Source organism: Xyrauchen texanus, chromosome 10 (assembly GCF_025860055.1).
Source record: "Xyrauchen texanus isolate HMW12.3.18 chromosome 10, RBS_HiC_50CHRs, whole genome shotgun sequence".
Classification (NCBI taxonomy): Eukaryota; Metazoa; Chordata; class Actinopteri; order Cypriniformes; family Catostomidae; genus Xyrauchen; species Xyrauchen texanus.
In genome coordinates this window covers 15980106-15994335 of record NC_068285.1, presented here as the reverse complement: position 1 = coordinate 15994335, position 14230 = coordinate 15980106, and the positions used below count along the sequence as shown (strand labels likewise).

The 14230-nt window shown below is 36.0% G+C and overlaps 1 protein-coding gene across 1 annotated transcript in view; it reads right to left on the bottom strand.

The window, feature by feature from the left end:
• Positions 1 to 4594: 4594 nt before the first annotated feature.
• LOC127650827 (histone-lysine N-methyltransferase SETDB1-A-like) overlaps positions 4595 to 14230 on the bottom strand; it is a 30007-nt gene continuing 20371 nt past the window's right edge. Inside the window, 9 exon segments of the mRNA XM_052136470.1 lie at positions 4595 to 4977; positions 5218 to 5306; positions 5429 to 5628; positions 5715 to 5819; positions 7669 to 7716; positions 7817 to 8044; positions 9053 to 9222; positions 10442 to 10558; positions 11074 to 11438. Of these exon segments, the coding sequence (XP_051992430.1) occupies positions 4860 to 4977; positions 5218 to 5306; positions 5429 to 5628; positions 5715 to 5819; positions 7669 to 7716; positions 7817 to 8044; positions 9053 to 9222; positions 10442 to 10558; positions 11074 to 11438 (1440 nt within the window). The 3' untranslated portion in view covers positions 4595 to 4859.

Below are 14230 nucleotides of genomic sequence, written 5' to 3'. Positions count from 1 at the left end.
CACATAGAACCCAAATGCAAAAAAAGAGAAAAATCCAACCTTTTATTTAAGTACATTACTTTGGTGATGAAAAAAAAAAAATCACACATTTAGAAAAAAAAAACTTGAAATCATGTGTCCCACAATTATTGGCACCCCTGATGTTAATACTTTGTACAACCCCCTTTTGCCAACAAGACAGCACTTAATCTCCTCCTATAACATTCCACAAGATTGGAGAACACAGAGAGAGGGATCTTTGACCATTCTTCTTTGCACAATCTTTCTAGATCATTCAGTGTCCTGGGTCCTCTCTTATGCACTCTCCTCTTTAGCTCGCCCCACAGGTTTTCGATTGGGTTGAGGTCTGGGGACTGAGATGGCCATGGGAGGACCTTGAGTTTGTGACTGCTGAACCATTTTTTGTGTAGATTTTGCCACATGTTTTGGATCATTATCCTGCTGAAAGACCCAATGACGACCCATCTTCAGCTTTCTGGCAGAGGCCATCAGGTTTTTATTTAAAATGTCCTGGTAGTTCAAAGCGTTCATAATGCCATGCACCCTAACAAGGTTCCCAGGGCCTTTGGATAGAAACAGGCCCACAGCATCACAGATCCTCCACCATACTTCACGGTGGGCATGAGGTGCTTTTCGGCATACTCATCTTTTGTTTTACGCCAGACCCACTTAGAGTGTTTGTTGCCAAAAAGCTCAATCTTAGTCTCATTTGACCAAAGCACACGATCCCAGTTGAAGTCCCAGTGCCGCTTAGCAAACTCCAGACGTTTACGTTTGTGAGTGTTAGTGAGAAAAGGCTTTTTCCTTGCATGCCTCCCAAACAGCTTGTTGGCATCTGATGGTTGTTTTGGAGACTTTGTGACCCCAAGATGCCACTCTGTGACAGTGAGCTTAGGACTTTTTTTACTTCTCTTACCATCCTCCTCACTGTGCGTTGTGGCAAGATAAACTTGGGACCTCTTCCAGCCTTGTTTGTCACTGTTCCAGTTGTTTTAAACTTCTTAATGATTCCTCTGACTGTAGATACGGGAAGTTAAGGCGAGTGGCTATTTTCTTGTAGCCATTGCCTGACTTATGAAGGTCGACACACATCTGCCTTACTTAAATGGTGTGTTCTCTTGTCTTTGCCATGTTGTCAAATGGGTTAGAGAATTAGGCCTCTGTGTCACGTCATATTTATACCCCAGGGAAACAGGAAGTCATGAATTACTAATTAAAAGTTCCTAGATACCCTGACCAACTTTAGCAACTACAGAAAAATATATTTAAAAAAAAAAAAAAAAATTAATTTAAATTTAAAATTTAAATTTAAATTGTTAGAAGTGCTAAAAATTTGTTAGATTTATCAGTGAATTGTTAGAGTGCTAATAATTGTGGGACATCTAAATGTGTGATTTTTTTTTTTACCACCAAAGTAATGTACTTAAATAAAAGGTTGGATTTTTCTCTTTTTTGCATTTGGGTTCTATGTAGTTTAAAAAAAGGAGAATTTGTAGAAGTCCTCGACCACATCTTAAACAGGGGACTGTATATATATACATATATATATATATATATGTATATGTATGCATATATATATATATATATATATTCATACTGTTTGTGATAAAAGTAGCCTACTTTTTGTAACACATCATTTGAAGATATTGAACATTAATTTTTTTAGTCTTAATTTAGAACCTTGTGACATTTTACTTTGTTTTCAAAACCCATATTTTTCTGAAAAACAAAAATGACATTATTAATCTTTTAATTATTTAGGCAAAACTTTATATTCATAAGACAAAAATAACTAAAAAGAACCCCTCATATATTACCTTTTGTAATACTGATCTCACAATATACTTTGAAACCCTTTAAAACATGAGATCACAAAACAAAAAGCTTAAAAAACAATAAAAATGTTAAAGCTTTTCAAATTCATATAACTGCCCTAATATTATACAGCACTTTTTATTCCAGTATTTTTTTTATTTGTTTATTTATTTTTACATATATGTTCACTTTATGTTTTAGTTGTTAATATTATTCTCTGTTTCATATACTCTGAACTGTACCACAATGACTTATATTTGTCTTGTATTTCTTGCATTGTACTTGTTTGTAATTGAACAAAAAATATACAATAAAATAAAATAAAAACTTATTTCCAGGGGTTTCAGTACAGAGTAAAAATGTGACATGGAAGAGTAGGCGTACTCCTAATTCAGAAATTGCATATGTCACCGACATCACTAACCATTGAACGGTTTTCTTTTTTAATAGAAACAGATGTTAAAATTCGAGCGATATACCTGTCCCCACTGAATTACATGTGCATGAAATACCTGTATGTGTTTACAAGAGTTTACAGGGGGACAGGTATATTGCTTGAAACCCCTGTACACACAGACAGGTATTTCATGCACATGTAATTCAGTAGGGACAGGTGTATTTAGAGAATATTTTTCTAAAATAACTGATTATTGTACTTGTATAATTGATCATACTGTAATCATTTTACCTGTAGTAAGTCCGTATCTCCTCTGGGAAGTTACTACAGCCTTTAAAATGAGAAAATATAAATTTGGTGATTTTTTTATTTTATTTTTATAAAATAACTGATTACTATATTATATAATTGATCATACTGTAATAACTTTACCTGTTGTAAGTTCATCTATCCTCTGGGAAGTTAAGCCTTTAGAATGAGAAAATATAATTTTGGTGAATTTTAGTGAATATAAAAAAAATAAAAAAATAAAAATAAAACCGTATTAGCCTACTGTAGCCTACATATATAATTGATGATACTGTAATAATCACATCTGTAGTATGTCTGTCTGTCCTCTGGGAAGTTATTAGAACATTCTGAATGTGAAAATGTATTGTAGGCCTACTGTTTGTTTGTTTTTTTCATGTATGACTTCCACGTGAATTGAATGCATGAGTGGACATCTGTTTTAGCGGAGTGAGTGGAGTTTTCACACGGTCCCTTACATCTGCGAGACCGAATGTCCAACGAATGTCTTAAGTAAAACTAACTTTACCGCGCTAATTGTCTGCCTCTTTATCGTAATAATATAAAAATACAAATTTCCCAGTTTTGTCCTTGATTCTCCATAATTTTCTCCATAATTTTCTCGCCCACCAGTTTGCTGTCGCCGTTATGAAAAGCCCGCGATGAAAAACCCGCGGACCAAGGAAGAAAACGCGCCAATTTCCGAAACAAATCATCCAAAATAGCCATGTGTGAAAACGCCCTTTTCTGGAGACTTTATTTAGGGGTTTTTCAAATTTTCTAACCAAGACCAAAATGGTCAATTTTAACTGCTATAGCTTATAAGATCCATCCAACCTTGGCACAGACCTACAGACTGTTCTGACTCTTGTTGTTATAGCCCCTTTCACACAGCCCTTTACTGAAAATGTACTGTACTTTCAGGTTTGAGGTCATCTGAGAACAGGACATAATTTACCAGTAAAGGCAACCCAACGATTTCCTAATTAACCTGGTTGCATGTATGAAAGGGGCAAATATATTTTGTCTAAACAGAAAAACCATTTCGAAAAAATCCCATAGACTTACACTGAATGTTGAAATGGGCTAATTGAATAGTTTACGCTTATGTGGCCGGTTGCACCAACTGTACGCAAGTTACAACTTAGCATGTTGTGGCGTAAATGGGCACTAAGTCACAATTTACAATCTACTAAATATTTGAGCGTTGCACCATTAAACTTAGGTAGGACGTAACCCTACGTATAAACTAAATATTTACGGAAGACTCCAACCAGGTGTAGGCTAACGGAGAATAAAAAAGCAGACTCATTTAAGGACATCAATGAGCTCATATTTTGGTTGACAGGCTTCAATCCTTTCAGCATGATGATGATGTTGACATTTACGGGAGAAAACTTTATGTAAAAAAATTACTTCTGCAGCATGAAACCAATCTAAAGGTGCACTTTTCTGTGTTCTCTGCCCAGTCAAGTTTCAACATACACAAAATATTTATGATATTAAAATGAATATTTATATTTTTTCCAGCCATTTGGATTAGTACTTATTTATTGCCCCTTATTCATTTTAGATACAAATACTAAATGTTATATACATTAGGCTAAATATACCATTAATGAAATCTACTTTTATTTCGTATCATATTTTAATGGGGATATAATTTATTACAGCTGACAGTTATGTGAGCAAACAAGGTTTGAATATCAACCGTAACCATATCAACACTTCTGTGTTGCCGTTATCAACAACAAAGCCGTTTTGGCGTTATAAGTGTTGCTATAGAAACAAATAACTTAAGAGGTCTGACTCTGAGAACGTTAATTGCTCCGAATAGGATCCACGTTTACGTAATTCCGTCATAACGTGAATGCGCCATTACTACAGTACACTATATTTGTTTTGGCTGAAATTATGGAAAAAGGGAAATAGGATATCGACATTATATATATTATAATTTACAATAAAACGTATGTAATGTGTAATATCAGGGAATATTTTTCCCCCATATCCTTTTATTATTGTTATTATAATAATAATAATGTCTGTTTGTCAGCACAAATAATATAAAAGATAATTTAATATACAATTAAATCTTGATATTGGAACATTTTATTTACCAATAACATATATCTTCACATTTTTTGCATATGTTAAAAAATAATACTACTAAAAAAACAACAGCAACAAAGTATAAATAAAAAATGTTACATTGTATTATATACATTTTATAATAAATGGTTCTATATTTGTAATGGTCTTCCAAAACAGTACCATAGACATGTTTTAATTAGTTAGTATTACAGTCTAAAATGACACCTCAGAGATATTTTAGTGTTTTAGAGAGCAGTTGACAATATTAGAGAAGCCTTCCAGTGCAGCGTGATGAGCCACAGCAGCACAGCAGAACCTTCCCTTCCACACGTCCCACTTCATAGTTGTAATCCCATGTCAACTCCGTACCAGCTTTTATGCGCCTGAGAGAGAGATGAGAGAGAGAGTTTGGGTATATTATAATGTTACAGTATTTTAAAACTGTTTTTTTTATAAAAGCAATTCAGGTCAATTTATACATTTATAGCAATTAAGTTAATTTATTTTTGTGAATGGCCCTTTTTCTAAGCAACGCCCCCCCCTATTGCTCACACAGACAAACTTTACACAACATCCTTGAGTTATTTCTGTAAAATGAAATTGGAATGAACAGAGGCACTGACTTGCTGGCAAAAAATGCAACCCAGGGGAAACGGAGGTCATGTGTGTCGATGAAGATATTCTGGACAAATAAATTGGGACTGCAACTATGCTGTTGAGAAAGGGAATGCAAAAAGTAAAAAGTAATGCAAAGAGTGCATAATATATGATAAAATATTCATAACTTTATTGGCATGTCTTCATTACATATCCTGAACAGGATGGGAGGCTTACATTAATGTAGCGCCCGAGGTTGCCATTCTGTCTCGCGTTAATGATGTAACACGCCTCCTCTCCGTTGAATAGCCTGCGGGTGTTTTTGGCAGATTGTACTGCCCTCGTCTCATTCGGTGTCTGAGATGTTTCAAGTGGGTTTACTCTTCTCTTGCAAGACTTTTTGGCAAAGCAACGCTTCGGAGTTGAGCTCTCTTGGCCTAAAACAAAGAGATGGTAATTTCAACAAAACACTAAAACAAGCCTAAAATGAAGACTCCGACATTACAAGAATAAAAAAACAGACCTTCTGTCTTTTGATTGACCAAGACAGTCACATTCTTCTGTGTGTATTCAGATATTTCATGAGGCTCAGATGACAGTGGTTTCTCAATCAAGGACTCATCACTGACTGAGTAGGAAGAAAAATGTGAAAGAAAATATTTAGAGGACAGGCCAAGAGCAATATGAGCAAAGAATTCACAGTTAGGCTACAGCAGCATCAATCCTGCACAGAAAATCCATTGTCAGAAGGAACTTCTGTAGGATTTTAAACAGTATTTTCCAATGAACAATCCACTTTGTCATTCTTTACGCGTGTTTCTTTATCTACTTGAGTCAATCAACGTCTGTCATTGGATGAACAATATCAGAAAATGTGAGTTATGTGCAGAAAACAAAGACTTTAGAATTGAACAATGAATTATTTTAAATTGTTCAAATGTACATCATTCACATTTTCCCTATTGATTTAATTTACCTCTTGACATATAACAACTAACCCCTCACATGGAACAAATATTTGATCTATGACCTCATGTAATAGATGCTGTCTTATAATTTCAGGTGTTATACGTACTGAAATTATGGCAGAGGCTATTTGCACCAAGTGTAAATAGCATCAAAATGCATCTTCTTTGCTCTCAGTGCAAATAGTATCAGATGCCATTTGCACCCTGCATCACTGCAGTGTGTTTGTTTAGAGTCCCACAGACACCCTATACCAACCCCTAAACCTCCCTTACATAAATTAACCATGGTTTTACTACAGTAACCATAGTATCACAATGTTATTTTGTAGTAAAATCATAGAAACCACAAAATTAAACATGGTTACTTTATTAACACATATTACTGTAGTAACACCATGGTTAATTGCATTAAAACATGGACTTCTACCAAAAAACATGGTTACTACAATATTTCTCTAAACTCCCCAACCTTCACAGTGACCAAATCATTGTGAGGAAATCAACCTATAAATTAATTTGTATTTATTAGTATAAGTAATGTTTAAGGAAATAGTGTAGACAGGACACAGGATGGGAAAAAAGTATGACAAAAGCCAGAACCTAACCCAGACTGTCCACACGAAAAAAGCATGTCCATATCCATCCGTCGTTATACCCCTTGCTACTGCAGCTACACTAGGACCACAGTTTGTCTGTAACTTCTATGTTTCCACAAGACTATTCTAGTGCACATAGTAACTCCATATATTTATAGCATACAACGATCAGCCACAACATTAAATCCACCTGCCTAATATCGAGTAGGTCCCACTCGTGCCGCCAAAACAGCTCTGCCAGTACCCAAGGTTTCCCAGCAGAACATTGCCCAGAGCATCACACTGCCTCCACCAGCCTGACTTCTTCCATGGTGCATTCTCCTGCCATCTCTTCCCCAGGAAAATGACAAAAATGGCCCAGATCTGATGCTCACATGCGCATTGTAGGCAGTGGACAGAGGTCAGCACTATGACCGGTCTGTGGCTAAACAGCCCCATATACAGCAAGCAGCGATGCACTGTGTTCTGACACCTTTCTATAATGGCCAGCATTAAGTTTGTCAGCAATTTGTGCTACAGTCTTCTGTGGGATCGGACCAGAGGGGCTAGCATTCGCTCCCCACAGCCTTGGGCATCCATGACCCTGTCGCTGGTTCACCAGTTGTCCTTCCTTGAACCACTGCATACCGGGAACACCCCAGAAGACGCCGTTTTGGAGAGGCTCTGACCCAGTCATCTATCCATCACAACTTGGCCCTTGTCAAAGTCGTTCAGATCCTTACACTTGCCCATTTTTCCTGCTTCCAACACATGAAATTCAAAAACTGACGGTTTACTTGCAACCTAATATATCCCACCCCTTGACAGGTGCCATTGTTATGAGACAATCAACGTTATTCACTTCACCTCTCAGTGGTTGTAATGTTGTGGCTGATCAGTGTAGGTTTTACTATCTTTTTAGCATCTTTCTTACCATCCATCTCCTCTTGCTCAGTTTCCAGCTGCATAGGTTCCTCTTGTTCTATGGACAAAAGAACAAAAAGATCAGTTACACAAAGATATGCAATTGACAAGGTAAAACGAGTGGAAGTGATATAAATTTGGTTACAGACACAACATACCTTCACTACTGCTTGAGTCTTCATTGTAGAGGATATTTTTCCATAATGGCCCAGTTTTCATGGTTAAAGTCTTCTTGTTGCTTTCTCCCTCTGTGTCTGAGCAGTATGCTTCACTCTCATAACCCTCTTTCAGCTTATCCACCCCCTCAATGAAGTCAAGGTTGGCCAAATAATCATTACCAGACACGGTCTCATCTTCATTCACTTTGTCTTCATTCACTATTTGACCTGTGACGTAACAGGCATAGAGAGGTGATATGGGGAAATTCTGAGGCAATTTGGGTGCATTAAAGCAATGAAATTAAAAATGTGCTTTCTACTCACTAGGGCTATTAATACAGATTTCCCGATTAAATTTCAAAAGCTCTCGTTTTAATTCGTATTTAAATTCAACTGATATTGATTCATCTAAGTACATTTGAATTATAATGTCTATTTTGCTTAAAGATTAAATACATTTCCTCACAGCTAATGCTGTTAATTATACAAGGGACCTTCTAACAATAAATATTCAAGCAATAAATATCTCTATTGTTTAATGCATAATTTATACTATTTACACTGGTTTGTAGAACAAGTGCTAAAAATCAGTACTGCCACTTTAAGAAAACCGGCAGTTTTGTAAAGAGCGCCTGTAAATGAGCACATACAGCATTAACAAGGGAGAACTTGAATGGTTTTATGGTTTATGTTTTGTTTTTGATCAACAACTGATTGTACAGAAAAAAAGGGTATTTAAAGAGACATTATTCAATGACAAATGGATTAGTCTTTGGACACATTACATGATATCAAACTTCAACTCTCAGCATGTAGTGAAAGGATGCTGAACTTCTACTCCGCTATACTTCGCAATCACTGGTAAGTGAAATATGAAAATTTACTAGCCAGTGGCTAATCACAGACATTTTAGTCGCATAGCATGAAATTTGGTCTCATGTGCGAATGATTTACTCGCATAGTAGAGAGTTGCGCATATACTTAAAGATTGATCTTGTGATTTAAGGATCAATATTGAGATTGTTCAAATGAAGATTGTGATGCATTAGAAAAATGTATATATTTACTCTATAGTACTCTAGTACTATTACTCACTCTCATTTTGAAAGAAAGTTATAGGTTTGGGACCTATATGAGGGGGGTAAATGGTGACAGAATTGTCATTTATGGGTGACTATTCCTCTAAAAACGCAAGATTCATTATTTTAGGTCAGTTAAATTACGATGTATGCTTACCAGTGAAAACGCAGACGAATGTTCCCTTGGCGATGTCATCTTTGCAGCGGATGCCCCATCCCTTGTGCTGTGTCATGAAGAGCTCCATTCGCAGCTGTAAACCGTGCTGAACCAGCCTGTTGCTGCACATTCTTGGGTCACAGCGGCACAGAGGGTTACACTCATACACCCTGAAGAGATGGAGAGAGAGAAGAGGGTGTATGAATCCTCTTTGTGTTCAAAAACATATTAACATAGATTTATCTTTTAGTTGAGAAAATTACATCTGTTTGGATTTCTGCAATATCTAGCAATGCTTATCTAACTGAAGATCACGACCACGATGGCAATGTACGATTCATTTGTCAACAAATTTGTCAATTGTTCATAAATGGATTTAAAATTAAACATTATACAAAAGTTGAACCTACCAATATTTGTAGACTATGTTTTACCTATAAAAATATTTTTGTTTTGCAAAAAATAAATAACACTGTAACAATAGTCATGTTTCCATCTGTTATCCGAATATCGCAAAAACAATTTGCAAATAAAGCAGCGTTTCCATCATGTGTTTAAGAGAACAAATTCATCACTTATGGGTAAATTGATGCAAAATAGAAATGAAAACTGTGAAATTCTTTTTTATATAATAAGAATAAATGTATATAATAAGAATAAATGAAAGCAACTGTGGCTCTTATTAAATTTTATGAATTATTTGGGGTTTAGAGCATGTAGACCAAGTATAAGTGCCCTACAAGATGTATTTGTAACGGATATAAATCTGATCGCATTATATATAATGCCCATGTTTTCTTATCAAATAAAAAAAGGAGATCAGCAGTTACAGAAATACTCAAACCAGCCCTTCTGACACCAACAATCATGCCACGGTCCAAATAACTGAGATCCCATTTTTTACCCATTCTGATGGTTGATGTGAACATTAACTGAAGCTCCTGACCTGTATCTGCATGATTTATGCACTGCACGATTTATGCACTGCACTACCACACGATTGGCTGATTAGATAATCGCAAGTATGGTTGTTGGTGCCATATGGGCTGATTTGAGTATTTCTGTAACTGCTGATCTCCTGGGATTTTCACACACAACAGTCTCTAGAATTAACTCAGAATGGTGCCAAAAACACAAAACATCCAGTGAGGTGCAACTCTGTGGATGGAAATGTCTTGTTGATGAGAGAGGTACAATTGTGGAGAGAAAAATAGCATCTGCCATTCTGAGACGCAGGTTGGCGCTGTTAAGGCAGCACAAGGGGGACCTACACAATATTAGGCAGGTGGTTTTAATGTTGTGGTTCATTTATATTGCATCTTGTCATACAGAAAAGAGAGAGAGAGAGAGAGAGAGGCAGACAGATAAAGAGAGAGAGCCTGTATCTACCCTGTCGGCAAGCCTGTTTGCAGTCTCTTATGAGTGTATCCAGCAGTAACATCTACAGGGCCACCATTGCATAAAGATGTGGCCTCAATGGTCAGTTGGTGGCATGAACACTTCGACCTGAAACACAAATGCAGGTTGTACATTATTGATTGCATGATTTAAATGAATTTTAAGAAAGGAAGCCATGAAAAATGCTAAAGACAAAACTAAACATTTTGTTTAAATTAGTTATGACCGATACCAGTATCTAAGACGATGATCTGTCCTGTGACAGATGGGTTTGACTCAGCCATGCTCAGCTTAACGGCTTTACATTGTAATGACGGTAATTGAAACATTTTATTTTGCACAGACAAAATTGGTAAAACAAACTTAAACATTAAGACTATATATTAAGACTTGTGGCTATACATGTCTGACAGTGTGTATTTTGACATTTTTCCTACATAGACTTATATTATAAGAGCATTACTGTAAACATAATTTTAGTTTGATTGCATAGATTGAGGAACGAGTCGAAACTATTTCCTGTAGCAGACCTGTATTAAATCAGGAAAATTCCTTTAATTTCAATTTGCTTTATAGACATATGCCAATATTCATAAACGAATACAAAGATTCAAAAAATGCACCTGTCCTGGCAGCCATCTGTACAGTCACAGCCAGTCAAGAAGTCTAGGCTTGTGTTGACGGAGACACCTGGGGCTGGAATTCGTTCTATGGTGTACTTGACAGTAGGAGCAGGAGTATCATCCACTTCATTAATACAGGGCACCGGATGCACCTCCCTGGCCTGTGATATGTCCGGCAGGTACAGGTGAGGCTGGCTGGTTGAAGTCGAAGGGGGTCGGGCGCGATTCACAAGGACAAACGGGTCCATACAGAACATCTCCAGGAAGAGAAAATCACAGCGTGTTTCAAACAGGTACTCTTGCACTTCCACCATGTCACAAAGGCTCCGCCCACATGGAGAACGATAGAAAATATGAAAGTAAACCTATTTAAAGTGAAGAGGAAACAAATTTTTAAAATACATGAACATCCTAAAAGAGCTCAGTTGTGTTGACATAATAATTCTTTTAAATTTAGTCACTATTTGTCATGTAATTATCTTTAATTTGTCAAAAAATGGCATATAATGAATATAGCGTTTTAGTTGACGTTAATGTGTAAAATGACAACTGTTACAGACCAAACTTTAACCAACTATTGAAACATTTTGAAAAATGTAAGTATCAAACATACACAATTTGTGAAATCTGTCTGTGAATCCTCAGCTACAGAAATAATAGCATAAAATTAGTATATTTAAATATTAGCAACTTTTTAGAAGTCACTGTATTGTGAATCCTTTGTGCTTGAGGCTTATTAATTTCCAGTTTAGGATATTATATTATGATCAATGTGTTTTTTTTTCTTCATATTCTGACAACAGTTTTAATTTATTTATTTATAGTCATGATGCATCTTTAACTCATATCTGTTAGAACTGATAAACCCCCCCCCCAAAAAAACATACTTTTTGACCGATGAATTTCCATGACTTCTCAAATAAATCGTTCAAATTCAGAATGATTCACCAATGAATCCTTCAGATAGATTCATGAACTGGTTCGCCTGATTCATTGAGAAGAACCAACTCAACGGGACGATTCACTCACAAATCAGCACTCACTATATTTTGCGGACACAAAAGGTCCATTTTTAACCTGACGCAATTTTTAGTGCAGAACGTTAGAAATTCATAGTCTCAGAAATATATATGAATAATAAAAAATATTTAAACTCCCTCTCTGATCCAGGCCTCGAAAATACAAATGTTAAATTCTGAGATATTTCCAGGTTTTCCATGACTCTGGGAGTATAGGATGTAATGATCCATCGATCCGGTTCGATGTATTGATCCAATAACCAATGATTCAATGTTATCTATACAACAAGTAAATATCGATAGAGAAATTTTTTTTAATATGCACCTTTATTTTAATACTCTCATGTCAGCCACGTCTATACGCATTTCCGTCTGGCGATGAAGCAACCTTATTACATTAATTTTACTTTATGAACGCTAAATAAAATTTTCATGTGGGACAAGGATGTGTCCGGGGTCTGTGAAGCCAAATTGCGCTCTGCTATCCGTGAGTAAGCATCAAGCTCTCGTGACAAATGCAGAGTAGCTAACATGTGCACTTAATTCGGGCTTCCATTGATATCATTGTGCATGCGTCCCATTTGAATTTTACAAGATAGTTTGCCATTTAAAAGTACCATGGAGAAGTTCAACCATCATGTGAAACATCTTGACAACGCTGACATTCTGAACAGCACTAATGAGGGAAAGAGAAACACCTGCTCAGCTCCAGCATCAGTGATAAGACTTTACACATCAACACACTTATTAACATTTATCCCAATTACCTGTAACTGTAATTGTTCATTATAACTAAATAACTTGTAGCCAAGAAAACCAAGGATAGCAGGGATAGTTGGAAACAAGTCATGGGTATGCAAGTACTTTGAATTGGATTAAACTGAAAAATATGCAGTTATCAAATGAGTGATGATCACTTGTGTGTGACGTTATTTTTTTATATTATTATCTGTATAATTTTTTTTTCAACATCTGAAGTACTATTTTGTTGTGGATGTCCCAATGTGGATACTACATTTGCATTTTCAGAGAGCTCAAAACATTCAAATACATTTTTGATTATTTGAGGGCAAAACATTTTTATTTGTGTAAAATAGGCACATATATCGGAAAAATCGATCACAGGGCCCTGAATCAAATCAAAATCGAAATCATATCGCGGCAGACTTCGAAGTATCGGCAAATATCGGATCGCAGGCCAAGACCGTATCGTTATGAAACGTCTGATTTACACCCCTAGCTGAGAACCTAAATTTGTACCTTAAATATTAATAAAATGTTTTCCTGGCGCTGTTAAAAAAAAGAATTTCATTTCAAACTAATGTGCATAGAATAAAAAATAAATATAAATGTTTTAGTCGGTTCAAACAATCAAATGTAAAGTGAAAAGTAAAACAAGGCAGAAAGAAAAAACATTTCAAAAGTTCTATGTTAACATTGTGTTGCGCTTGCACTGGTCCCACAGTATACTAACCCAAAATAAAGCTTTATGATAACAAAGATATCACTGGGTTTTTCATTACAGTAGTATGTACGGTAGTAATATTCCCAGAAAGCAGTGCTATTTGGCTGAACTGGTTGGTGAAGCGGCACAGACTCTGAGCCCAGGGGCTGTTTAAACAAACAGAACACTACAGAATGGACGGATTTCGAGACACACATTTCCAAATTGAATTCCTTTCCTGACGAAGCATTAAAAAAAAAAAAACATTGCTTAATCTGAGAGATGCTGATAAGACAGCAAGATGGCCAAAGACCTCCACCTAAGGGGCTGTTCACAACAAACGCTTTTGCATCCATCCAGTTTACCATTGGTATTTTATTGTGCAAACACAAGCTAGATTAATGTTTTTGATTGTTTTGCCATGTTTCATTGTTTATTCAACGTCTCGTGTAGGAGTGCTGTATTTTTTTAGATGCCGTGTCAAGTTAAAAAGAACTTCTTCAGCCTTTAAAACATCTCGAGACACCTGCTTTCTAAAACTGTATTTGTTATGCTGCGTCTAGTCTTTTTTATAACAAGAATGCGATCGGTCCGATGTCATCGGCAGTGCTTTGCACTGTTTTAGCATTCAAATGTGCGTTTTTTCTTAAATTAGGATAATGTTTGAATTTGGAAATGTAATTTGACAGCCCAA